Source organism: Scatophagus argus, chromosome 14 (genome assembly GCF_020382885.2).
Source record: "Scatophagus argus isolate fScaArg1 chromosome 14, fScaArg1.pri, whole genome shotgun sequence".
Lineage (NCBI taxonomy): Eukaryota > Metazoa > Chordata > Actinopteri > Scatophagidae > Scatophagus > Scatophagus argus.
In genome coordinates this window covers 10,035,617-10,063,516 of record NC_058506.1, presented here as the reverse complement: position 1 = coordinate 10,063,516, position 27,900 = coordinate 10,035,617, and the positions used below count along the sequence as shown (strand labels likewise).

General features: G+C 41.1%; 1 protein-coding gene across 2 annotated transcripts; it reads left to right on the top strand.

Moving 5' to 3' along the window:
- Nucleotides 1-71: 71 nt before the first annotated feature.
- Nucleotides 72-27,603, top strand: LOC124070263 (serine/threonine-protein kinase PAK 3). Of its 2 annotated transcripts, XM_046409989.1 has the most exons (16): nt 72-277; nt 13,224-13,417; nt 13,525-13,625; nt 15,235-15,388; nt 15,518-15,555; nt 18,526-18,588; nt 19,983-20,138; nt 20,229-20,403; nt 21,120-21,183; nt 22,112-22,160; nt 22,247-22,359; nt 23,174-23,291; nt 23,511-23,610; nt 23,835-24,031; nt 24,147-24,284; nt 24,704-27,603. In XM_046409989.1, exons 2-16 carry the CDS (start codon nt 13,246-13,248, stop codon nt 24,791-24,793), a joined length of 1,728 nt encoding a protein of 575 aa, XP_046265945.1. In that variant the 5' UTR covers nt 72-277; nt 13,224-13,245; the 3' UTR covers nt 24,794-27,603. The 2 variants fall into 2 exon arrangements, with proteins under 2 accessions (XP_046265945.1, XP_046265946.1); XM_046409990.1 differs by lacking the exon at nt 18,526-18,588.
- The last annotated feature ends 297 nt before the right edge of the window (nt 27,604-27,900 follow it).

The window sequence follows — 27,900 nt, the reverse complement described above, 5'->3', positions numbered from 1 at the left end:
CCTCCTCCCCCGGACCTGCTGCCTGTATTAATATTCAGCCTCTCAGCCAATGGGAAGACCAGGGTGGATGACATCATGGGCTAGGGAACAGTGAGCAGCCAGTGAAGCATCCAGCCTGCCGAACAAGCTTGCTTTTAGGGTCAGGAACTGGTCTGACAAGAGAATGGCACTCCTGCCTTTAAACTGTCAATAGGACTGTACGGTTGACGATGAATCCACCAGAGCTCCGGGCTCAAAGGCGAAACAGTGAGCAAGAGAATGTGAAGACATATTTCAGGTAATTCCCTCTCTCTGTATGCAATATGGGATGTGGAGGGGGGGAGGAGGGAGGAGGGGAAAGGAGGAGGGGGGGGGCTGTGTATGTAGGGGTGCTTTGTAGCCTTTTTTTTTTTCTTCTTCTTCTTTCACTCTGCATTCTGCCCTACTAAGGAGGCAGCTGTTTCATCAGCAGTCCGTCCGTGAGGGCGAGATGGATATGGATGTCTGCATCAGATGGGCTGGACATGTTGGGTATCATCATATACCCCCCTCTGCATCACATCATCTCTGTATGCCCTTCCCCTGTGCCTCGCAAATAGCATCTTTATTGATGGGGAGGTGTTAGAATCAATGGTGGTGTTTGTACGGGCCTTGCGAGTGTGTGCTTGCGTGTGTGTGTATCAGTCCTAGAGAAATGCAGCAGCTGCAGTGGTAACACTGGAACAAAAAAGAAGCAATGCTATTTTGGGTCTGTAGACCCGAGAGCTGTATATGCTGTGGTTGGGGGGGGGGGGGGGGGGGTGGTGATGGATGGTTAATACACTGATGGATGCTCTTTTGTTATCTCTGCACTGCCTCACTTATGGCCTTTCTAGGGAGGGTTTCATGAAGAAATGGCTATTCTATCTTTCTGTGACCACACACACACACACAGCAGAGACGTGCCTCTGTCTCCTGGCTTTAACATGGATGTGTGTAGCAGTTTCATGGCGGCTGTAGTGACAGGGAGATATACAACATCTGGTCACCTGACTTCACTGGGGATCGGAGTGGGGGTAGGGGCCGGTCCTGTGAAAGCTGAGCTATTCTGCTTTGGATTCTCCCACAGCCATCGCTGGTGGAGGAGGATGGATGGATTGGTTACGGTATGTGTCTCCCCATCACGTCTGCTCATTTAGACTGTGGTATCAGATCTAACGTGTAGGGAGGGAGAAATCCCTTTCCCAGGAAGCGCAGTCATCCTCTGGCTTGTGAGGAGCAGGGCCTGATGGGAGACCTGTTGTCTGTCTGCCGTGTGGAAGAGGGATGTTAGGGAGTCATGTCAGTGATTGAGGGAGGGCGAGATGATTGTGGAGGGGTATTGGGGGATGGGATACTGAAGGTGCTACTCCCTTCGAACACTGGCCTTTTATATTAATATAGATGTGATACATGCCCTTCCGTTCACCAGTAATCTGTCTGTCCAGGCATCTCCCTTTTTTTTCCCTCACTGTGTTCATGCAAGGGGTTTCTGTCTACTGCTGTTTTTGCTAAAACCTAAACTGCCATAGCCACTCCTTTGTCCCTTCATCAGTTCAGAAACATAATTTGATGATCTAATCTATAGCTTCTACCTGAAATTCATTGGGAATTTTGTCAGCGCCTTAAATAATTTTTGCCAGTCCAGCACATTATAGAGCCATGGATTTGGCAGACAGGACCAGGCCTGTAGTAGGAATCAAACGCAGTGTCACAATCAGAAGGCAGAGAGACAATCAGAGGTGCTGTGCGACACTCTTAATTAACATCTCTGTGTTTTATTATGTCTGTGTCAGTCTTTGTCTGAATTGCTTTCCACCAGTTTGTCTCTGTGCAGGTTACACGCACCTCATGAAAATTGTATATTTGCAAAGAAAGCTTGCAGACGTAAGCCACTGTGAGTATAGAGGTGGTAGTGTCTCAGGTCCGATGTACTGTACGTGTGTGTTCTGTGTTACCGACTATAAAAGTAAAAACTGTACCATAAGCACACTGTTTATGATGTAAAAATGAATTGTGCATGCAGAATCCAAACTTATTGTGCCTTTTCACAACAGACCCTTTTACTTTTATTATTCGTGTCATTTCAGGTGGACACTTTCCATTTAATTTTTACCTCAAAAGATTGAAGGGAGGGAAACATCATTTACTAAATCACATGATATACAAATCTACATTTGGACGTACGCTCTGTACTAAATGAGGGTGTGACTTTCCCTGCTTTGTCAAAGAAATATGACATTTTTGCTTAAATAATTATTTTATTGTAGCCTGATTTGTCAGGCAGGTGTTGTGTTTTTTGCATTGAGGACAACCAGAACCTCCTTGTCTTGAAGTACATATAACCAAAAATTGTCTTGCTCTTTTGTTTGGCAAAGTCAAAGAGAACAAGTGATGAAAGCACAACTTTATTTGCACACTGAAGCAATGTGACACCTTTCTTTTTTCAGTATGTCTGCCTGCACGTCTCCATGGCTTAGTGTGCGCTTCTGGGCTTCCCCATGTTTTCCATTGGCCTGTGTAACCCAACACACACAGCTTCTCTTACCGCACCTCAGCTAACAAAAGCAGTGGACACAGAACCTCATCCTGGCATATAGCCTGCTAACTGGGCTGGCTGAAATATGATAGTAAGACACACAGCACACACAAGTCGGCCTCCATCTGTTGAGGACTTAGTCTGAGTGAGTTATGCCGCTATTGTCCAGTGTAGTTATCGTTAAGGACTCGTGTTGACAGTTTATAAATGTGCACTGGCCTCATGTGGGGCGTTTGTGTGGGTTTAAGGGCATAGCTGTCTGAAGCAGAGCAGTAGTCTTGTGGTAGGTGTGTCAGGGCTACAGTCTGTGTGTTGTGGATTAGCATGTAGGATTGGAAGCCATCTGGCCATTTTGTCTCAGAAAGGGGAGGGGGAGTAAGTGAGAGAGATGGATGGAGAGAGACAGGGAGAGAGAGAGTAACAGAGGAAACACTCACACACTGACACATTGACACAACTCCCTCCATAATCTCCCTACTTGATGTCCGTTGCTACTTAGAATAAGGTTGCTTGTCTGTGTGTGTGTGTGTGTGTGTGTGTGCGTGTGTTGTATGTTTATGTGTTTGTTTGTGACAACGATAGTCCTTATGTGACTTACACTGTTTCTGATGTATCAAGCACAAATTGAAAATGTGGCTTCAAGAGAGCCAGAGAAATATCTTGGGAGGATTCAAGATTCTAGAAAGTAAGAAGTGTTAAAGCCTTTACAGTAGGATGGTGCAATGGGGGAATGGAGATGGTAGAGAATAAAAGGATGAGATGTTGCAGAGAAGGAAAAGGATTCAGGTGGCTTAAGAGTTACAAGTTTCACTGGGTCAAGAGTTTGCAAGAGGAGTGTCTGAACTTGATGCTGTTTGAAGAGGAAGAGGCCGCGAAATATAAAATGTTGGATGCCATCATGTGGGATGAGTTTTCAGAGGAGGACAAGACTGCCAATCACCTCAGGTGTGGTTCAAAAGGTGACTCTGTCCACTCTTAAAACTTGCTCTGATTGCCTGGCTGTGTTTCCCGAGGTGAGACACACTCATATGAACATGATCCATCATTTGTAACACCAGGTAGAAGGGAATTACTCATCTGTCATAAATAAAAAAACACCTTTGAGCTGAAGATCGCGCAGAGCTGTGTTGTCACATTGTCTCTTTGCCTCCAAACAAACTATAAGAAGTTTGCATTCTTTTCTCAGCTGCATGGAGGTGTAACTACTGTGTGTGGAAACACGCCGTCTCTCAGTTGATTCATGTGTTGACACAAATAGTAGTCTCGTGGTAGTATTTGTCTGTGCAATATAATAATACAGCTATATACATTAGGCAGGGGAGAGATGATCACAAGTAAATGTATGGCTTGTTGTAGTAAGCCAGGCTGAAAGTACATATGCCACACAGTGAAAATACTACATTACAATTAAAAGTCCTGCGTGCAAAATGTTACTTAAGTAAAAGCACATATTATCAACAAAATGTACTTAAAGTATCAAAGTGAAAATACTCATTATGCAGTAAAATGTTTCCTGTCAGTATTGTGCTGTTGTATCTGATGTTTTCAGATTAAAATGACTGCTGCATTGATGTTACATTTTACTGCTGTAGATGTTTAAGGTTGAGGGTTTTTAATTAGGTCATTTCATTTAGGAAGGTGGTGAATTTTCTCAGCTCAATGAAAAATTCAGAGGTATCTGCAAAACAGTTATTTCCCATATATGAAGGATTTTACACTTCACATTATGTCAGAACAACATATTAACTGACTTTGCATAAATGCAACCTATGTAGTGTTGGAGAAATACCATATAGGTAAAGCATATACATGTTTACAAGCTGCTTTCACTCTTCCCTTGTTCCGCCTTTACAAGTGGACGAGTTTTAACCCTTTCAGCTCGACTGAGAGCAGGTGCACCAGCTGGCTTTGCAGGAGGGAATCCACTCCCCTCTCTGCCTCCAGCTGGCATTCAAATATTGCCCATCCATGCCACACTAATGCAAAAACCATTTTGGTGCCTCAAAGCGGACAGTACAGAGTGGCCTGACCTCTGCTTAGTGCTTCCATCTTTGTAAGACACAAACTTACTGTAATTCTTTTGGAGTAAGAATCCAAAATACAGTTTGATTCAAGATTGTTCAGTTATGTAAAAGAGCCTGTTAGTCCTAACAGGTTTAGTTAAGTTAAGTTCAAAGTATGATTTGGCATTAAAATTCACCAAATTCAGTATTGCAGTAGAGTATTTGAAACCCAAAGACACTTACAGTGAGGGTCCGACTGTGAAGGACGTCGAATCACTTCCACTGAGCCACTGGTGGTGCTTGCTTGTTGTGTTTAAAAGTGATATAGTGTGTGGCTTGTTACTTACAGTGTAGTCACTTTATTCATGTTTTAATGGCTTCCAGCCACTAACTTATAATTTCAAAATTGTATGAAGTAAGTATGTATAAGTATTCAAGGTTTTGGGCATCCCTATGTCCTGGAGGTCCAGGATACATCATTTATAACAGCAGTGTCTTCTGTTTGATTCTGTCACTGCTTCCTGTAAATCACTCGCAAACTTGCAATCCCAACCTTCAAAGAAAGATAAAATGTCATTATAAAGGTATTCAAGCTGTTATGTTGGTGACATAAAGTGGGACAGGTCCACAGCAGCCTCAAATTTCTGTCACCATCTCATGTCTTTATTTTGGACCTGAGTGCATGCAAAATTCATATTTACAACCTCTGATGACTTGAATTCAAGGTTAGGAGTAGAACATTAATGCAAAAATCCACTTAGTTTTTCAAGATGAACTGTGACTGAAAATAAGACATTTCACTCTGTCAGGGAGAACAGAAAAGCTATCATTACATATTAGTATAATAAATAGTCTGTCAGACAGGAAGTCCCTATCAGAATAAACTAACAGTTACAGAAATGTGCTTTGAATAAAATTAGGTCCTCCTCTGAAGGAAGGAATAATCCCTGAAAACAGGCAACCAGTGGTGTCAGTGATCTTGGAAATAAGATAGCAGATTTTATCAAGCTTTTAATAGACAGAATGAGCCACCATATTTTTAAGTACATTTGTACCCCTGAATATGAAAAAAAACTGCTTCACTTTAACGCTTTTATTTGACTTGTAACTCATCCGGAGGGAGCAGCTCAAACTGTCAGAACACAGTGCACCACAGTTTTGTCAGCTGAGACCGTTCAATAGTTTTGTTTCCTGCTTTTAATACGCTGTTGTTTACTTCTGCTGCTGACATGTCCTTATCAAAAAAATGTGTGCACACAGTTAATTAAATTATCTCAGAAAACACCTGCTAAATCCATTATTTTGAGATGTTAATGCACAAAAATTCTGTTTAAAAATATGTGTGTGTGGGTGTGCGCGCGCGTGCGTGTGTGAGTGCATGTGCGTTTGTGTGCATACACAGCACTGGGGGGTGGGGATGGGTTCACCCAAGCTAAATATTAAATGACACAGTGAGCTCTGAAGCCTCCCCAGCAGGGGAGTTTGGGAAAGGGATCATGCTTGGTAAAATGAGAATCATTGTGGATTGTAGGCTGTTGCGAATAAATACGTTTTGAGTGGAGACTAACCTGTTTTTTCTGCTTTGCTTTTGATTTGAGGAACGTCAGGTTAGTTGACAGTAAGGCAGCCAGGGAGGATGTTTCTTATTGTCATGCTTTTTCAGTCTCTTAGCACTGGGACAAGATCAATTTATGAGCTCCAACAGCTAAAGGAAAGGTGCCTTGCAGGATTCTGATTGAGATTAAATGACGGTTCAATCAGAAAATGTGTAATCTTGAGGTAGATTTCTGTGAAAAAAAAAAAAAAAAACAGCACCTCAGCTCAAACTGCTCAACCTGAGATATATGAGAGGTTTAGTTCTGTGGAGTTTAGGACCTCGATTTGTTTTGTGTCTTTATATCCACAATGGGAAACTGCTGCGTGACCCAGTTTCTTTGCTGTGTAATTTTTTTCGTCTATCTAGATTTCTCAAAGTAGTCCTTGAAAAAAGGCTGCAGTCAGATAGATATCTGGCTGATGGCAAATGGTAGATCACTGGTTACTGATAAGAACTGTTTATGCACCTGCATTGCATAATAGCAACACCAACTACTTGAAGAAACTTAAGTGTTTGCTGGCATTTTGTTCCTTAGTAAAAATAATTTTGATAGGAGAATAGAAAGATTTTTGCTCAGAGGGATGCAAGTGTGAATGGATGTTTCAAGTAGTTTCCCTTTGATATGGTGTAATCTTGCTCTAGTTAGCATATTATGAACGGGTATCAGCCTTTTATACCAACATGATTAAAGATCAACATTTTCATAGCTTTCTCCCAAGGCATGTACTGTACATCAGCCAAAAATACAAGCTGGAATAAAAGTTTCATTCTGATGTTTTTATTCAGTAATGAAAGCAGTGGCTCTGCTTCATGCTGTGAATCAATTAACACACTGTAAAGAAACAATTCTGCACTTTCTGAAAAGTGACAACAACTGAATCAGTATTGATAGGTAATGAAGCTTTTATTAAGCTTATCAAACATTAATGATATGTGAATGAAATATGAGCTATGAATAGGAAGTTTTTGTTCTTACAGTGAACTAAATAAAATTTGGTCAGCGAGTTGAGAGTTAACTCAAGCACCCCCCGTCTCAACTGCCAGCTGTTATAAGCAAACTGATGAGATAGCTGTGACTTGTCCCTTTCATGAACCAAACTTTGGCAGCTGTATGCAAAGTAGAGTTACTGAGTCTGACAGAAGAGGGAGGACCAAAACAAAGAGGTGGAGACAAAACCTGATATGTCAAAAATTATTATAGAACAGTAACTGGGTCACAGTCATCAGTTGTATACAGCAATAGGCAGCTGTATTTTAATGTTTTGGAAAATCCAGTTTCATTGTGTGTTATGTTTGTTGGCTTCACAATCTGAAATTTCAGCTCTTTTTAGGTACAAAGACCTGGATTTAATATGTGCAGAAACTGGATTAAACAAACTAATTAGTGAGTTAGTAGACAGACTTGATTACCTTTGAACAAAGCCAGGCTATCTTTTTCCTCTGTGTCCAGTCTTTGTGCTAAGCTAAGCTAACTGGCTGCCGGCTGATATGAGTGGTAGTAACCTTCTCATCTAACTGTCTGCAAGACAGTGAATATGTGTGTTTCATAAACTGTCAAACTTTTTAACACTTAAAGCCCAAAACTTGTCACCAGACACGAGTGTTGATATTCTACACTTATGTTTTTAGCGTTTAGTGACTGCAGTTTTTCTCTTTCTGTGATATCTTTGCGTAACAGCTATGGTATGGTTTAGGTAGGTTAAGGTTGTGGTGCTGGTTTGAAAAAAGAGAACATGAATTGCAGATCTGTACACACCCATGAGAACCCAGTTCCAGGAAGGCTGGGTTCAACAGAAGTAGAAGAAATGAATCCTTAGAAAAATGTTTCAAAATGTCAATTTAATACCACAATAACCATCAGGTGTCAACACTTAGTCACTTAATATTGTGTTTCTAAGTCAAAAAACCATGTTTCTCAATGTTCATTTTTTTATAGGCTATAAATAAATTAATTATACTACAATTAGATTTGATGATTTCCTTTCAGATGTTGTGGCATGTCCTCACTTGAGATTTTGATCTTGTGACCATAAATTATGACCAAAATACTCATATTCCTTTTCAAAGGGAGCCCTATTTTAACAGAATCGAAGACAGCATCAAACTCCTCCTCCTCCTCCTCCTCCTCGTCCTCCCCTAACCTTCATTTAAAATTGAAGTGGGATGGCATTTCATGGCATCCACACTGTGACTTTGTGTGCTTTATTCTGACATTGAGAGGCCATCCATGTGAGAGAGGAGCATTTGTGCAGTAACATTTTGACATCTGGGTGTTGCTGGACTCCAGTGCTTTAATGTCTGGGTGACGCATTTGTCTTTTGTTGTGTTTTTCAGGTTTTCTTGGTGTGTGTGTTAGTATTATATGAGGGTTGTCCAATGAACTGGTCTTCCTCTGCTCTTACCAACAGTATAGGACAACTTTTCTGATAAAGTGTTTATAAAACACTCTCCAGTGGCCAGTAGAAGTTTTGTATGGACAGCACCAAGATAAAGGAGATAACAATGCTAAACTGTGGCTCTGGAGTGTCTCCCCCTTCCTCCTTATCCTTTGAATGTCCTCTAGCTGTCCATCCCATCCAAGTAATCAGCATCCTTCAAAGAAGCACAGCCAAAGCTAAAGCCAAGTCAAACAGAGAGCATGTCCTAATCAGGGGCATGAAGAGCCAGGCTTATGGAGCCCTCCCCCCACTGCGGGGCCATTACTGGGCCGCCATGGGCTCAAGATTAGAGCCTCTTCCTGTGTTAGCCATTCAAATTCAGCATTAATGTTTGAAAGAGCAGAGAAAATGCCTGCTCTTCATGGATAGATTAATATTTTATGGGAGAGAAATGTGAAAACATCCCCAGTAATATCTGAGTCGAGCTGATGTGTCTGCGTGTGTCTGTGTGTGTCTTTTTGTTTTTTTAGACATTTATGTATCGCTGTCAAAACATCACATCCTATCAAAGCAAGCCAAGCAGAAAGAGGTTTGGTTGTGTAATTTCTGACAAATTAGCATATTGGGGATCAGTGTTGCAACTGCATTTTTCCTGTTTTACATTCTGACAAAATTTGGTCTCTTTGTGATCTTTTCTCTTTGTGTCTGCTGAAATCGTTCAGCCTCATGAAAGACGATCTTCAGTGTCAGGCAAAAGGCAGACGTAGGGCTGATTTATGATGTTGAGAGACTAGCCAATGTGTGTTTCAGAAATAGGAGTTGCTTGTTTCAGGGACAGTGCACTCACTGACTGCTTGCCTGCCTGTCAGCCTGCACAGTAAATAGGTCAGTGTTTTATGTGAGTGAAGAATCAGTAATGTCTGGGCCTCCATGAATCTGCCATCTTTAGCCGTCCCTCTGACCGCCCAGCGGAGCTGCTGCAGCTGCGATGATTAGCCAGAAAGCCACACAGCAGTGAGGACCACAGTTAGAGATTTGTAGTATGTAAAACTGATTACTTGTGGTTTCCTGTTGTATTCTTCATCTGGCAGCTCAGATTCTCGCTGCTGCCTGATATAGAAATGACCAAAGTCAGACGCTGACGTGTTGCTCAGCTGCATAATTCATTCACACCGCTCTCCAGTGGCTGTTTTACTGAAATTATCATATTTAGGAGCATGCGCTATACCTTCACTGTTTTATGTAAGTGCATTCTGTGTTGCTTGCATCCAAGGGGGACAGGATTATTGATGAGAGACATACAGTATGATTCACCAATGGACCTTAAGAAAATATCTATTTCATGTTTAAAGGGTTCAAAACCTCCCATCAAATCGTCATTATCTGATGTTGCAGCCATTGATTTTTTTCCTTTGAATTTGCTGACCAGATAGTGACCTGATCGATTAGATCCCAGTCGTTGTTGTCAGGTCTCACTTGTGCACATATGCATGATTGTGATTACAATCGTGTACGTGACCATAAAAGCTGTATGACATACCATAGCTGGCAAGAAGGTGTCCAGAAGGTTATGATAATGGACTAACAGACGCATCAGTCACAGCTGCATTAACATCAATAGGACAGAGGTGCTTATATATATGTCTTTGTAATGGAAAACAACTGTAGACTCCAGTTATATGTAAGGGAGTATGCACAATATTCTGTAAGTTTAGAATGGTATTGAAGAAATACTGAAATGCACTGATTGTTTTCAAGGTATGAAGTTTGTCTCAGTGGCAAAGCTAATTAAGGTTCAAATGGTTTATTGTGTACTTTGTTCTGTTGTGTGGACCAGTTAGCATAGATCCATAATAACAGCAAAGCATAGATTCTTAACCTTTTTATTAATTTTCTTTGGTCAAGAAAGTACTCCATAACTGGCAGATTCTATATTTACATAATTCTTTAAAGGTATTTTGGAGCCATTTTTTGTCCGCATGGTGAAAGCTTGAATCCTGCTTATATTTTCATTTGTATAGCATGAGTCTCCTCTTTAGTCTGCGCATAAGGCTTCCATGACATACCACCATGTCTTTCCCATTGTCTCAGCAACTTCACGTTGCCTTTGTCCCCCTCAGGTGCCAGGATTACTCCATTGTCAGCGACTCCCTGTTGCTTTAACATGTCAATATTGTGACATTCCTTTTTGCAAACATCAGAGTTTTATCAGGTTTTGTTGTTAGTGACACGCCTAGCCTCCAGCCTAAGAGAACCTGTTTGCTGTCTGGAGTCAACCAGCATGAGAGAAACTGCCAGCAAAGCCACCCCTGCCACCAGTCAGAAATCCTTGAAATAAAGCAGGAAAATAATCTTAAAACTGTTTTAGCACATTAAGATCAGTGTTAAGTGTTTCTCTGAAGCTGTCTGGTTATTCACTACTAGTTTGTGCCCTGCAGCTAAGCTAGATCAGCATGTAACTTTCATTTGTATAGTCAACCAACCTGTCAGGAGGGACTTGTTTTGGGAAACTCAGCGGTTTCTCTTGAAATAAACCGACGTCATCTCAATCCCAAAAAGAGCTGTGGTTTTTTTGGGGAGGTTTTTTTTCTGTGATAGTGGGGGTCAACAAACTATGATCCTTTGTCTTCCACATAAGTTCCTGCAGTGATTGTAAAGCTGAGAGTTAATTGAAAGGACCACAATGCAGTTTGTGAAACAAAATTTCTCTTATTCTCATCACATCACAAGCACAGCGGAACAAAAAAACACTGTTATATATACTGTGATATATAAAGAATATGTTGAAAGTTTTTATTCTAAGACCAATGTTTGATGTTGAAGACTTTTTCACATAATAAGTATTGGCAAATATTTTGTAGCCTAGTTCATCTGAATAAAATATTAGAATCAGCCTACTTGTGCATGAATGGCTAATGTTATTCACAGGAGGAAAAACTGTTAGATTACCGTAGATTAGAAACTGTTCCTCTCTTGTGGAGACTGCACTCATCCAATAGGCAGTAACAGAATGAAGGAATGAAGGTTGGATTGCTTTGACATATCTGTTATGTGTATAAACTTCATGGCAGAGGACTATAATTAAAATACCCATCAGTTACTAATTGTGTTGTTTTGTGGTCAGGTTGGCTAAGCAGTTTTTATTAGACATACATCAAAATCTACATGACTGTCAAAGAGTCACTGCAGGATTATAAAAACAGTGAACACAGTTTGTGAGATTTTAGTTCTTCTGGCTGTCTCGTCCAAGCTGCTTTGTGAGGAAATGACACATTACTGACAAATTTGTATCACAAGAAGTATTTTTTTCAAGATGTGAGGCAGCAGAAGGAAAAGCAACCAGGTCTGGTGTAATAATGCTGACAGTGTAGTCATATCTGATTAAATTATAGCTTATTACCATTGTGTCAATCCATGTTACATTTTGCCACTCGTGCATTTCCTTCATTCAAATTCAGGTCTTTTGGGAAGTTAATAAAACGTAGAGTGTAACTCGCTAGATTTCGTCTTGTGCAGGGGACGGTTACATAAAATTGTAAAGGCCACTGTGAAGGCACATGTGTCATTTGTCAGAGGCAGTGAACAGCGTGTAAGAGCCGAGGAGTGGTCTTTGTCTGCTAATGTAGGTCTCCACTAAGGGGGCGGCCCGGGCGGCCCGCTTTCTGGGACGGTTGTGGTGCACATCACATGATGGGCTTGGCCTCAGGGTGAGGCTGTGAAGGAGTTTAAGATGGAGGAGTGGGAAGAGGGTAGATGGAAGATGAGAGGATGAGTGATGGGAATGTTTACTCTTGCCAGTTCCTCTTACAATCAACTCCTGGTTACCGTTTTCACAGCTGAACAGACCCACTGGACACCAGACTCCACAGCAAGGGGAAGAACTCGAATAATGATTTTGTTCACAATTTTAAGAGTTGTCTCTTCCTCTTAATCTAAATCTGCTGTGCATAGTATCAGGCTGTTAGCAGAGAATTAAACACATAAGATTTCATGAGAATTTTTCACACCTGCAGGACAGGACTCTTCATGTTACAATGCTAAAATAGGTCAAAGCTCTGAAAATACAATACTTTGAAACTAGACCTGGGGATCTTCTGTAAGCATCTGATCTGTCTGAATGAAGCTAGCAAGTCTTGATATTTTATCACATCTGAGATCTCCTTGTTACCTTCACCCAGTGTAACCCAGCTGTACATCAGCTGTCAGACTTTTACAGATCCTGGTGATTGCTGTAATGTTGAAAGAATTAACTGACAAAAACTCAACTTGCTGACTTTGTTTATTAAAAACACAAAAGGTCACCAACCTTTTCTCAGTATGATGTCATTATAGATTTAATATATTTTGGTTTTAGGCTGTTTGCTGGTAAGAGAATCAATCTTTTCACAGTATGTTTTGTATTCACAGTGTTCTTATTGAAAATGTGGACTTCACCAATGAAAAGTCAACTGTAGATAATGTGTGTTACTATTGCCAAACAACACCAAATAAGGTCAGCCATTGCTGCATTTGAAAATCAGCCAAAATCAACTTAAATTTCTCTGTTTAGTCCCTTGATATTATTGTATTTTGTCCCCTTACTAGGGAAAGGTATCAGTCAAAGTTCAAAGGAGCTACATTTGATGCATCCAAAGCAACACTGTACCCTCACCTGTCACTGACCAGACTTTTTAACACTGAAATTCTCGCTCTCTCTGTCTCTCACACAGGACATTGTGAGTGCTGCTAAAGATGTCTGATAGTGTTGATATTGAAGAGAAACCACCAGCCCCCCCCTTGAGAATGAACAGTAGTTCCCGAGACTCTTCATCATTGAATCACGCCTCTAAACCACTTCCAATGGCTCCTGAAGAGAAAAACAAGAAAGTCCGCCTGCGCTCCATTTTCCCTGGGGGAGACAAGAGTGAGTATCTTTGTCCACATGTCGCCCTCACGCTCAGCCTCACACTGACACACTTCGTGGAATGCTACTAATAAGCCTATAATCGTTTTTTTCTTCGTCACCTGTAGCAAACAAGAAGAAGGAGAAGGAACGTCCTGAGATATCCCTACCCTCAGACTTTGAACACACCATTCATGTTGGCTTTGATGCTGTAACAGGAGAGTTCACAGTGAGTATCTCTTTCACCTGACAATCAGGCTCATGAACATGGACAGATGTGCTTCTAAAATTCTGTCTCCATCTGATAACGCATTTCTAAAATCACTAATCCCTGAGGTAGTAGAGTCAACCAATGATATATTTTCATCCTCATAGATAAATGTGGTAATACAAGTGACTTGAATGACAATCACTCTATCTCCCTATTTCAGGTGAAACCTGCACTGGAATCCTTCAGTGTTTGGTGGTAAATTACAATTGAGCTGCAGTTTCAGATTGCAGTAGTTGTTGTATTCTAATACAAATCCAGATATACATTATGATACCATGACACAGTGTTTCCTTTTTTTCAGTTGTTCATAAAGAAGTGTTTTTAATGCTTAATGCCAAACCCCAGCACTAAGGTACTCTAAGCACATACAGTAAAATAGCACCAAAACTAAACTCACTGGCATGTTTTTAATGATTGATAATGATTTTTGACCTCACAGAGATGTTTATATAGCTCATTACTGAGACTAGTCAGTGGTGTTGGTTCCTTGTTTCACATTATGTATATTAAAATATGCACTATAACTTACATTTCTTGTCTAGTCATCTTTATTTAGCACATAAGAAGACTCAATTTTTTTCCAAATAAAACAATGGATGAGAAAGCCAAGACTTTATCATTTCCCGTTAAAACCACTCTCATACATTGGAATTCTGTATGTGTTCTGGTTTATTTGACTTCCAAATGAGCAGCACTGAGCAGTCCATGACATCAGTAACACACAGTTCATTATTCATTTGATAAGCTGTGTGCCTCTGACACATACAGCCCCATTAAGACAGTTTTAAACCCAACTCCTTTGATTTCACTTCTTTCACGGTATATTAGTGTTGATTTGCCCCTTGATTCCCTTCCAAGAATCATCTTTTTCTGAGGCCCAGCACAATCGACTGTTCTTTGAACAAACATTTGCTTTAAGTATAAAAATATGCACAAGTTTACAGAGATGCTATGAATGAAACTCATTGTTGATTTACATTCAGCATCCGTAAAATGTCCACAGGATAAAAACATCATGTGGAAAAGGACTAGTTTGGCATTTTGAGAAATAAATGTGTTTGCTTTCTTGTTGTGAGTTAAATGAGACGCTCAACCAGTTAGGTTAGCTTAGCATAAAGACTTGGTGAAGGTGGAGCAGCTAGCTTAGCACCTCTAAAGCTCACTCATTTAAATATTATATTTTATGCTTTTGAGATAGTAACTCCAACAAAGCTGACAGGAATGACAGTAAAATTTTTACTCTCTCCAAATACAAAATGAGTACATTCTAAAAAAGATTTTAGCTAACAAATTGATTTTCTTCTAATGGCTGAGGATGCAAAAAATTATTTTTCTATGTGGAATATTTAAGGTTAAAGAGAGGTAAGTTTGAGGATATTTTCTCTTGATTGACAGGTGTCTTAACCTGTTGACCATTCAGCTGTGGCGATGACTTTTCCACCCCTGTATCCAGACTCCTAAAAGCCCACAAAATCACTACATCTGCAGCCTACTTTTACAACCGTTTCTGGCTGTGTTACATTTCACTTCAGAAATGTTAACATTTGACCTCTCTCTGTTTGCACAGGGTATCCCAGAGCAGTGGGCACGGCTCTTACAGACCTCGAACATCACCAAGCTGGAGCAGAAGAAGAACCCACAGGCCGTGCTGGACGTCTTAAAGTTCTATGACTCCAAAGAGACTGTGAACAACCAGAAGTACATGAGCTTCACCTCGGGAGGTAAGCAGCACTAAAACACTGCTTAAATAAAGTAACAACCACCAATATTTTAAATACAAATCTGAAAATCAAATTAGTATGAAAGGTTTTTGGTATGCTGATCTAAAAAAATGTCCCTTTCTGTTTCAGACAAGTCTGCACATGGTTACATAGCAGCAAACACTCTGGTGAGTTCTTTTATATCCAAACTTACTTTGGTTGGTGTTATTTTTTACATCTAAATAAATACTATTGGTGACTATTGAGAATATTTGTTAGCAGAAATGACAAAATATATGTCAGCAAATAATACCTAACTACCTTACTATCCATTTTAAATTAATTAAAGTGTTGCTAATTAAACATTTTCTTGGGGGTTGCTCCTCTATCTGTATTGTTTGGGATGATATTTCTCCACTGCATATCTTGACCTCCCTTGACTGTCTGATTATCATAGTAAGAACAATACATTCTTTTAGCCATGAGCTATCTCTGCCTTATTTCAATGCTTTGGAAAATCTCTCAAGTTCATGTAATATATGGATGGAAATATATTTCTTCATGGTTTATATACACCTAGCAGTGTAATAATCTAACAGGTAAGTTGCAACACTATGTGGCTTTATTCCATCTTCTTGAACCTCTCTGGCTAGTGCAGTAAATCTTTCTCACATTGTCCTCACTCTGTCTGGAAATTTCTGGGATAGACTGTGTTACTTTCCAGCGCGTTCATTACCTCTAATGTGTGTGTTCCCCTCTAGAGGCTTACTGCCCTCACTATGCAGCGTTATGCCCTGAATTTTGCATATACACTCAGTTCTCAGCTCCTGCACAGAAACAGTGACTGCCGTGAGAGCTACTGCTGCTCATTGTTTATTTTTCCAATCGACTTAACCAGATTTTGAAATACCCATAGACAAGCTTTACTGGAGGCTCAACTGCATCTAGAAGGGCTCCCGCTGTGCTGACCTCATTCCTGGCTTTGACCAGAGTAATCTATGCTCTGAATGCCTTGGCCTGAACACGCTCAGCCGGGTGAAGAAGTGGAATCCAAGTCTGTTCAGTGGGATTCGCTGCCTCAGGCAAACTACAATAGTATCACTTAATGCAGGGCTATTGCTTGAAAGGGCTCTTTGCCAGTGAAGGGCAAGCGGGTGTGGCAGTGTGTCTAAAAGGTTGTACAGGCCAGTGAAGGTATTCGAGAGCATCTCAGCCTTGGACTTCCCCAAAGGTCCACAGTCTGCAGAGGTGACTCAGCTGTTGGCTACGGTGCCACAGATTTCATCCTAGAATGGGGCTGCAGGCAAGCAAAACTACAGGAGGGGTGCCAGTATTTGGTCTGTGAAAGATGACTGTCTCTTTTCAGAGAGAAACGGTAGGCTAACTCATCATGAGCTACCTGATGCGCTCTGTCAGATTATTTGGAACTTCTACTAATCTGCTGTGTAGGTAAATGTTTGAGAGTTGGTGTGTTTTTTTCCATGAGCAACATGCTTTATTTTCTTATCACTCACCACAGTCTACATGTGCCCTGCAGTTTTCTTGCCTTGTCTACAAGGATTAAAGAAGAAACAGAGCTGTTTTCAGCCATTTTGGTTTCAGCCATAATGTTTATTTAGATGTTAAACAGATGGTTGTCTTATGAGATCTCTGGTTTTCATTTACCCTCTGTGAGTCAATTGAATGCCTCATCTTGACCTTAGCTCAGTGTGCATAACTGCAGATAATAGTGCTACATAAAGCAACACTGTGTTGCATCATAATGCAAGCTTTGATCAGACCAAAACTTTGTTATTGAATTTAGGACCTCACTAAGAGAATAACTTTACTTCCTGTGCCTGCTGTCCACTTTAATGTGTTAAATCTGATTCTCAGTGTCTGCTTCTACCAGAAAATATCTTCACCCAAGACCATTTTTGGCAGAAAACAAACACTTTGATTTCGCCATAAACAGAAATGAAAATGATAGTGGTGAAAAAAGCCCAAGCAATAACAAAGTGTTTAGAAACATTGGCAGAGTTGCAGCATCATTTGTTGTTCCTTTAAGCGATTGATAGTGTAACATGTGAGGAGTTTCCCCTGTTCAGCCTTCACTTAAACCATATCTGTGGTCAGCTCATATTAATTCCAATAGCAACCAGTATATTTAACTGAAACACGCTTAACATACTAATTAGTGTGTCAGACCACAGGACTCATCTCTCAGCCAACACAGACAGCTGGACCAGTGTTCACATAACTGCATGCACAGCACTTACAGTGTGTCTTTCATAGACTGTGAACACCTCACTAAAACTCAAGAAAAGTTGTCATACAAGCTGTGTTGTTTATTTATTAGATGGTCATCATTATGACTGGAATGAAAAATGTTCCATAGTAAAAGAGGAAACAGTATCCATCCTTTCAGACGAGTGAGAGCAGCCACTTCATTATCATGAGAGCGTTACAGAGCCTGTTTGTGAACGTTCTCTTTAATCAACAGTGAAAACATTTTCCTGTCTAAGGAACAATTATGTTCAAGAATCCAACGCAGCCATAAACGGCACAAAGAGTAAACGTTCTCGTGTAGAATCCTGCGGTGATAAATAGTTGATGTGGAAAACTGTCAAGTTTGAATTAAGTCATGTCAGGTTTCTAACAAAATGCATGGCAAAAGCTACTTCACAAAGCAATGCAAAGAAATAGAGTGGAAAAGAGAGATAGTCTGTCTCTGATCTGTCTCTGTCTCACAATACAGACAATACTGGATTTTGGAAATATAATGGATTGCATCTTTACAATGTTGAAATCAGGCATGAGAGCAATTATGAGTGCATGGACAGAAGTGGAAGTTATTGACCTTATTGTAACGTCCACTTAAAGGCTGATTTAAAATAACACTTTGCGCAAGAAATCTGAAGAGAAATCATGAAGAGATGGAGAGGAAGAATTGCTCTAGGCTTGGACGAGGACAGTCCTCACATGGCATGATTTGTTTCTATCATGTCCTCTCCTACTGCCCCTTGATATTAGGAGGACAATTTATGGAGCTGACGTCCATCCCTCAGTAGCGTACCCCTGCCCCCTTCCCCCCCTCCTTCCCCTGAAGTCCACTGACTCTTAAACATTGTTTGGGTTTGTTTTGAGTAAATCCTCCCATTCTCAACCTTCACATTCAGAACCGACTGCTGTCATCTGGGCCTCCTGTCAGCCTTAGAACCTGCAGCGCATTATTTGACAAGGTAACTCCTCCATATTACTTTCCACATGATTTATCTCTGCATTGGCTTTGAAGCTAAATTGGATCTAATTCTGATTATGCCAACTGGCTATTGCAAAATGCGTACCAATATTTGATTTTAGAGGCATCATCACTCTCTGTATTGAGATTTCCGAGGGGGTATGATTTGATTTATTAGTCTCTGATTTTATACATGCATTAATTATCTTCCACAAGAGCACCTTATGTTTTTGTTTTTGTTTTTCAAATGGACCATCTCTGAAATGGCAGGGCAGGGGCGCATGCCACAGAGGGTTGTGATGACTGTCAAACTGCATGTGTGAGCTCATATTCCTTACAACTTGATCCACATTGCCAGTAACTTCATCACCATTGTAGACATTATCGCATGGCTCTGTAAGAATAAACACATGGCACTGCTTACTGTTAGCTAGGCGCTCATTTCTGCACTGCAGTCTTCGCCCAGCCCTCACTGGAGCAGGTCAGAGGCCCAGTATGTCTGAATGAAGGACTGGGGCTTTCCTTCAGCCAGACCCTTTCCCTTTAATCACTAAAACCAAGCTGCACTGCTTCATTTATGCATGACGGGACTGGAAATAGATGAAATGTTTCCATTCCATATGAGGAAGATGATCCAAGGCTAGCAGAGTTTTGGATGGGGGAGCAGTAAAGACTGAACATCAGGCATAATAAATATGCCTGAGGCTTATTAATCACACTTGTTAAAAGGTATTTTCCATATCAAGAGGATGTTGTCAGTTAATCACCATATTGCACATCACTACAATGTGGCAGCATGTTTTCTACTGCAGCACAGTTAAATATATACCAGCCTGTTGCCTAAAAACCCTCAGATAAACTGCACTGAATGGCACCTCACTCTTTTAACACCTGTCTCCTTAGCTCTCACTGGACTCACAATACTTCAATCAGCTATTAACAAAATTGCTCCTGATAATTTAATCCCATTCATTTCTGTCATTTTTTCCACAAAAATGTCAAATGTACTGACTGAGTATCACAACAGATTAACTGTATTTTGTTTATGTTGACGACATGTGCTCATTTTGTCACTACTTCTGAGAAACTTGTTTGATGATATGATCTGTATCTCTTACATGGTTGATACAATTTAAGTATTAATTCGCCGTCATTACAGCTTGTATGCTAGTGAAAGTTCTTTTGAAAGTCAGCTGGCCAGAACTCAAACTCTGCACAAGGCTTGTTTGGGGTTTGCAGGCCGTTCACTGTGGTATCATCACAGTATACCCATCACAGAAAAAAAAGAGACAGAGCGAGAAAAAGACAACTTTTTTTAACTTAGAGCAAAAATTGTACTCCTTTAGTTCTTCGTGGCTACATGCACCCAGACTCACTGTCATCTCTACCCTCCAGGCTGCCAAAACGTCATCGTCAGAGCCTCCAATTGCCCCACCTGTGTCAGAAGAGGAGGACGAGGAAGAAGAGGAAGAGGAGGAGGAGGAGGAGGAGGAGGAGGATGACGATGAACTGCCTCCCGTCATCGCGCCTCGGCCTGAGCACACCAAATCCGTGAGTTTTTACGGTGCGATTGGTGAAATCGCTCTGCTGTGATTGCAGTTCCCTCCGCTGCCTACATGACTTTCACTTCCCTCCTCGCAGATCTACACGCGCTCCGTCATGGACCCACCAAAGCCTCCCACCCCTGTGAAAGAAGTACTGACTCCTCCAGAGTCACAGGTCCAGCCAGAGAACACGTCTAACACAATGTACCGCCACACTGACCGCCAGAGGAAGAAGTCCAAGATGACGGACGAGGAGATTCTGGAGAGACTGAGTATGTGTCTTTAAAGCTGCACATGTTTTTACATGTAACAGATGAAGAATTTTAGAAATATTTTGGGCCCTAAGACATTTCTCACCAGCCACCAAAGCAGTTTTTAAAAAAATAACTCTGTTTAGTTATTTATTTAGCTGTTAAGTTAAAGTTCTTGTGAATTTTATCCTTTGTATGCCTTCTCCAGACTGCCAGGAACTATTTTGTTGGTGAAGTCCTTAATCTCGTTTTGATAGTTTAAATAATTAAAGATATGAGTCGAGTTGAAAAATACCAAAATCACCCAAAATTGTAGACAGTCATCCTAAGCTTTATGTCTTCACATTGCCAAAGACAGCACTGGGGAGAGGACATGACCTTGTTGTTATGATTCAGAAGACAGGCTGGATATTTGGTTTCCAGCGACTGTTTTCCACATGTTGCTTCTGGTGCTCTAAATATGTGTATTTTGAAGAATCATGCAAAAGAATGAGGAGCACTAATATAATCAAATTTGGAGTGCTTCTCTTCATTGATTGTGGCCGTCCTTAGACTGCAAGCAGAGAGGCTGCACTGCGGAGCAGGGAATGTCTGAAATAGAAAAGCAGAAGCTCTCCTGGCTTTCTATTTTCAGTGATGTATTATTCTGTGTACTTGTGTGTTTGCGTGAAGGCCATCTTGACTGTGTGCGCCTACACAAGTGCAATCATCTTATACCTGCTTTCTCTCTGACTCAGGGAGTATTGTGAGTGTGGGAGATCCCAAAAAGAAGTACACGCGCTTCGAGAAAATAGGACAAGGGTAAGTCCATCCATGATCATAAACCAGTCCTCACAGTTAATGAAATGGAGCAATTTCATGAGAGAAGGAGCTGTAGTGACCACTTCAGGGGGTCAGGTTGAATGACTGCAAGGAAACTAAGTAGAGAGGAAATTAAGTACTGTATCCTGAGATGGCCAAGGGCTAGATCAGCTCAGCCTTCTCTCGCTCTCTTCTTTTCAGGCTGCTGCTGTTCTGTCACTCTCCCTGTTCACATCTGCACAGATAAAAACTGTGTACTTATCTCTTCATGCTCACTATTTCCATATTTGATCAGGAAGCTCCTATCTCAAACAGCAGATAACAGTCTATTTACTCTCTGTCGGGTTATCTGTAACTTATTAGTACCAGGAACTGTGCTTCATTATTCAAAGCTCCGGACTGTACACAGGTGTAGCGGTGAGCAAGAGAAAGACAGGAATACCAGAAGTTTTACAGCTGAAGGCTTTTAGTATCATGAGTTACTCTACCAAATAAGGACAGAATGGCTGCATACCATTCCTTTGACCAGCTGTTGGACACCGTAAATTTTTTGCAGATACAGTGTAGGAGCTACATACAGTTAGTTAATGAAGAACCAACTCTTCAAGCCTTTGGCATCAATAAAGCCAACATGCCACCTCGTCCTTTCTGTCTAACTCTGTCTTTATGTCCCAGCAGTGATTGGTATTCTTGTTAGCTTTAATCAAATAATAGTGTGTCTGTAGTCCGAATAATACATTCATCTTGAAAGTGTTTTTCGGGAGATTAATACAGAAATATAAGTGGATTGTAATGTGTTCTCCTTTGCCTGTTTTAGTCTGTGACAGTGACGAACAGATTTGTGTTGAAGTGTGTCCTATAAAACTCTGAAAACTTTCAATAAATTACTTAGTTTCATTAATGTGATTTTGATCTTGTGTGTCACCAGAGCATCCGGCACCGTGTACACTGCTATAGACATAGCAACTGGCCAAGAGGTAAGTTATGTTCTAATGTTGATGATACTCAGATTCTGTACATTATTTCCTTTTCCTTGCTGAGCTTCCTCATGTCTTTTCTCCAGGTGGCCATCAAGCAGATGAACCTGCAGCAGCAGCCCAAGAAAGAGTTGATCATCAATGAGATCTTGGTGATGAGGGAAAACAAAAACTCCAACATAGTGAACTACCTGGACAGGTCATTTTCACATACATAGTCACTTTTCACACAAACAGTGGTATAAATCTGGGATATATTTGTTTTTTGTGAAGAGACAGAGACATTTTATTTTGCCTCAAAACAAGTAGTTTTACACATATTTATATGCCCCTGCACACAACATGGGGAGTAGAAGAACGATACAAGGTTTCATAACACTCTGCCACTGCCTTTTTAAGCATGTTTGATTCAGATGATTCAGGGCTCTTGCAGAAATGAACTCAGACAGCACTCTGAATGTATCTGTTTGCCAAAAGCAAATGATTTGTGGTCAGAAGTTGGACAAGATTAGTGTCTGTTGTTACTGTAATGACATTGAGGGATCCTCCGAGACTGCTTTTCAGATCATTTTTCTTCTTCTTCTTCTTCATTTCCTTCTTGTTCCTTTTGCATTTTATTGCCGGTCAGCATTCGTCCTTAGGTACATTACTGCCACCTACTGTTTTAAAACGTGAAGAAGAATTTAACTACGTGACCATTCAGCTTCAAATGTTTAGCATCTGTTACTGTCAACTTCCAGATTTCACTACATTGGTCTTTCTGCAGTTGTTCACAGCTGGCAGTAACCAGCTTGAACACCTACTGTGTGTTGTAATTAACTCCAGATCATGAAGTACATAAACTGTGAAGATGCTTCTCTATGTTCTTCTTCTTGGGAAGTTTTACTCACATTCTCTGCATATGTCCCGGGATCCACCAGTATGCCTTTGTTATTGATATGACTGAACTGAAAAACCCAATATAAAATACACCAAAACAATGAGTATATCTTTCTCCTTCTTCCTTCTTTTAGTTATTTGGTAGGAGATGAGTTGTGGGTGGTGATGGAGTACTTGGCCGGTGGATCGTTGACAGATGTAGTGACTGAGACCTGCATGGACGAGGGCCAGATTGCTGCAGTCTGCAGAGAGGTAAGAAGCCAAGTTCTGACATCAGCAATAGCACCCACCACTCCTGTGACTTGTGACCCTCACATTCTGGTGGACGCATAAAAACATTTGAATTTTTTTTTTTTTAACACTTCAACAACCCAAGAGAAAAATCTTTCTAAATTTGTGTTTAGTACAGGCTTCCCTTTGAAAGAGTCAGTGTCTGTCAGATTTTTTTAGCTTTTCATTCCCTCTCTTCAGTGTCTTCAAGCCCTGGACTTCCTACACTCCAACCAGGTGATCCATAGAGATATAAAAAGTGACAACATCCTCCTGGGTATGGACGGATCTGTCAAGCTCAGTAAGTCTTCACTTTTTTGTTCAAACATAAAAAATTTGCCCTTGGCTTTAGTGTGGTAGAATTAAAGTAAAAAGCATCATTTTGGAGAGAGAAGTGTTTCAGAAATGGGGGTGTGTTAAATGAAAGACCACTTAAATTAAATATGGGTAAATGTGCGAAAGCCAAATGCAGCCAAAGAATATAACACAGCACTGCGCCTCCCCTCTCCCTGTGTCCCTTTGCAGCCGACTTTGGCTTCTGTGCTCAGATCACTCCAGAGCAGAACAAACGCAGCACGATGGTGGGAACGCCCTACTGGATGGCACCAGAGGTGGTGACTCGAAAGGCTTATGGCCCAAAAGTTGATATCTGGTCTCTGGGAATCATGGCGATAGAGATGGTGGAGGGAGAACCACCCTATCTGAATGAGAATCCACTCAGGGTGAGGCACAAAGTGCAGCCACAACACATGACTCATGATGTGTGGTCATACAGTATGTATGCAGATTTTGCAGTGCCCTCATTTGATGTCCTATTTGACTTCACCATTGTTCCAGGCGCTGTACCTGATAGCAACCAATGGGACTCCAGAGCTGCAGAACCCTGAGAGGCTGTCATCTGTGTTCAGAGACTTCCTCAACCGCTGTCTGGAGATGGATGTGGACCGCAGAGGCTCTGCCAAGGAGCTGCTCCAGGTAGAACAGACACTATCCTCAATAAACATACAAGCACAGATACATACTTGTAATGTATTGTTACAGCTGAATGTAGAAATAAGAGTAATGTAGCATCAGCCAGACAGTATTATAACTTCAAACATGATGTTGAAGGAAATGCACAAACACTTAAATTATATGCTGATGTGCAGGAAGATACAGTAGCAAAGGAAGGAGGGGTTACACTCATAGCACTGATGCAGTCTTAATACTTAGAAGTCATACTAATTGAATTATAAACTAATGTATTTTGATGTTAACTTTGCTAGTTAATAATGAAGATAACAGATTTAGTCTTTCAGCGTACTGCAGATGCTACCAAATCATCAATATCAACTATCTACAATTCTAAATATTTGGCTTAATATCCACATATTTCTTTTATCTGTTCTCTGCAGCACTCCTTCCTCAAGCTGGCGAAGCCTCTATCCAGCCTGACGCCTCTGATTGTAGCTGCAAAGGAAGCCATAAAGAACAGCAGTCGCTAGACTGTGGCCTAGGTGTCCCCACCTGAGGCTGGAGCCCTGCCTGTGATGTGTGCGTTCATGGGGGCAGGGGCTTGGGTGTATGGGTGGTGGGTGACGTGACAGCGACAGCACAAGGAGGGGGTTTGTGTGACTTACAGTGACAGCACAAGGACAAAAGACCCCCAGGCCTCATATGTAGGATGGACTTCTGGCCTTGCAGCCTCTCAGGCCATGCTGCTGGACAGACCTTGCCTCCTCGTTTACTTCTCCAGCACTCTGAACATGTAGAGCAGTCCATCACAAGTGTGTCTGTGTGTGTGTGTGAGTGCGTGTGAGTGCGTGTGCACAAACTGTGCACATCTGTTTATGTCATATGTCTTGTTTGGCAGCAGTTGCTCCCCAAACTGAGAAAATACAGTGAAAAAATCGAAATGAAAATGAAAATGTGCTCATTTTCAAGAAGTGACTTGAGGAGGAGAAACTGACAAAGCTAAAGAGCCCGTGATTCCTTCCCTGTCCAGGTTTAGGCTTGGTTTTCTTTCCTCTAGTCATCTCCATGGAGCACAATCAGGCCTCACTTGCACCTGCAGTGACCAGCTGATGTGAGAGAGAGTGACTCTGGGACACAACCTTTGCTCGCATGACTATGGCTCTGTGGAGAAACACTGCTACTCCTCTGCAGATTGTCACATCTCACTGTGGCATATTTATGTGTGTGTGTGTGTGTGTGCATGAATGTGTGTAGGGGTGCAGTTACAGTGGAAAAAGTCAGGAATAAGTTCACATGACCTATGCCAGCTTTAAACATCCTGCATTAACCCAGTAAGGAGATACAGATCTCATATATCAACATCTCACTGTCATAAACTCACTTGTGTTCAGATTAGCTGCATTTCACTTTGTGTTATCTCTCTTAAACTGGCTGCTCTGAATATTTAAAATGAGGAAAAAAATGAAATAGTGTTGGTGCATATTTTTCCTACATAATACACTGAATTTAACCGGAACTGTAGTGATGCATCCATATTTATAGTAACTCAAATGTGGATCACACATCCAATTATTTGATATCCTACAGGAAGGATCAGTTGGCATTTTTGTGATGTAGTTAGAGACACTAGATCGCACTGTCACTCGTAAATCAACATTAGGTACTGCACACTCTCCAGAAATTATTATAGTAATGACTATAAAATGATGCCAGCTTATTTGTGCAGTGTGCAAATTCCACTAATCGTTCTTAAACGCATGCATGCATAAACTGTGGCACTGAGAGTGCACAAGCATCTCAAACAGGATTATCCAAAGGCATTCAGTATGTGTGGCTTTCTTTTTTATTTTCACGTTGTAAATTTATCAGAATTGGGTAAATTCAACATCTATTAAAGTTAATGTTAGTCCCTTCTTTCTAATAGATGAGGCAGTTAAGCATGAAGTAGAAGAAATGAGAGACTGAACAGAAATACAAATTGTTTCGTTTAATATTTATATTTGGTGTTGGGTTGTCCTTTTTGAGGTGCCGACACGCAGCAGTTCAACATTTCAGCCTTTTAAGTGAGTCTTTTTCTGTACAACAGTGGCAAGCAGAAGGTCATGTGATTATTTACCCACGGTGAGTTGGATGCCTGGTGCCACACTTTGTCTCAGTTTCCCATCATGCCCCTGTTACTTAAAACCTTAAGCGGGAAAGATGGCCCTTTAAAGACATGAAATATGCTGAATATTCAGTTCAACAAGACTTAGATGGTGGTTAATGGTGGTTACTTGAAATAATTTTCCCAAGAACTGAGAGGCACTTAAAAGTGTGGACAGAAATGTAAAATGCAGATAGGCATGAGTCATTACTAGGTCTCCTTATGCTGCAGAATACATCATATGACTGTGACTATACAAGTTTGGATTAAATACCAACCAAAAACCTGGCCTACCTGCCACATCAAAGTAGTGAGTGTACAGCAACATTCACAGCTAATGAGGCACTGGGCACCAACCGTCCACCTCGCCCACCTGCGCCCTCCCCGTCTCTTTGGTATTTAAGATGCTGCTCACTCATGCTTCAGTGTCCTTTTGTCTTTTAATGGTGTCTTATGTAACTTCTTTGTTTCATATGATCTGTACTTGTTTTTTGTAGTGGCATTTTTTTGAACGTGTGGCAGATTATAGAGGGGGAATGTTATCCACTGAGCGAAGTACTGAGTGCCATTTTATGATTGTACCTTGTCCTGGTGAGCACTGAAACCAGAAACTGTAGTAGAGGTTCAAATTGTTTGCTGACATTCCTTTCATACCTGGTTGGCGTTCAGAACTCATTCCTGTACAGACGTCACCTGCTTTGTGTCTGTGTTTGGTAGCTTCATCAGGCATTTCCCATGCAGCATCCCTCCGTGTGTGAGTGTGTGTATGTGCTTGTGTGTGTTTGGGGGGGGGGCTACCTCAATCTGCACTAGAAGATGCCTCACTCGTGTTGTCCACCTTAACTTTGAGGTGCAGGGTAGCTGCTTAGTCATATTGTACCTCCATTGTACAGCAAATGTACAGAAGATGAAGGAGTGATGTTAGACAGGAGGACGCAACAGAATTCATGCATGTAAACAAAGTATACACTGTATCTCATCTTCAAATAGGTTAAGATTGTTAGGATATGTATGTATGTATGTAAATATGATGGGAAATCCTCCCCCCTTTTTTCAGAATTATGTAACTTAAAATGACAATATTCAGGTTGCTCTATGGTATGTATCAATAAATGTTTTGCACCCTGGAAAATCAAAAAAAAAAAAAGAGAGAGAGAGAGAGAGAGAGAAAACGAACACACATACACGCTGTCTCTGCACTCCTGGATCCAGCTGTCCTGTTCGGTCTTTATCGGACACTCCTTCATCTGGACAGAGAGCCGACGAATGCAGCACTCTGTGTGCAGGCCCACACAGTCTGTCCTGAGTACCACTGCTGAGTGTTAGTACATGTATGTGTGTGTGCGGTAGGTGTGGGTGGCCTGTCGGGAAGCTCCGCTGGTCCTGGGACGTTTGGCCTCTGCCCCATGTACAGGTCTGAACTATGAGCACAAAGGTGAATATCGGGACAAGACACCGCTGACGTGCCCCTTTCTGTGGTTGCTCCTGTACATT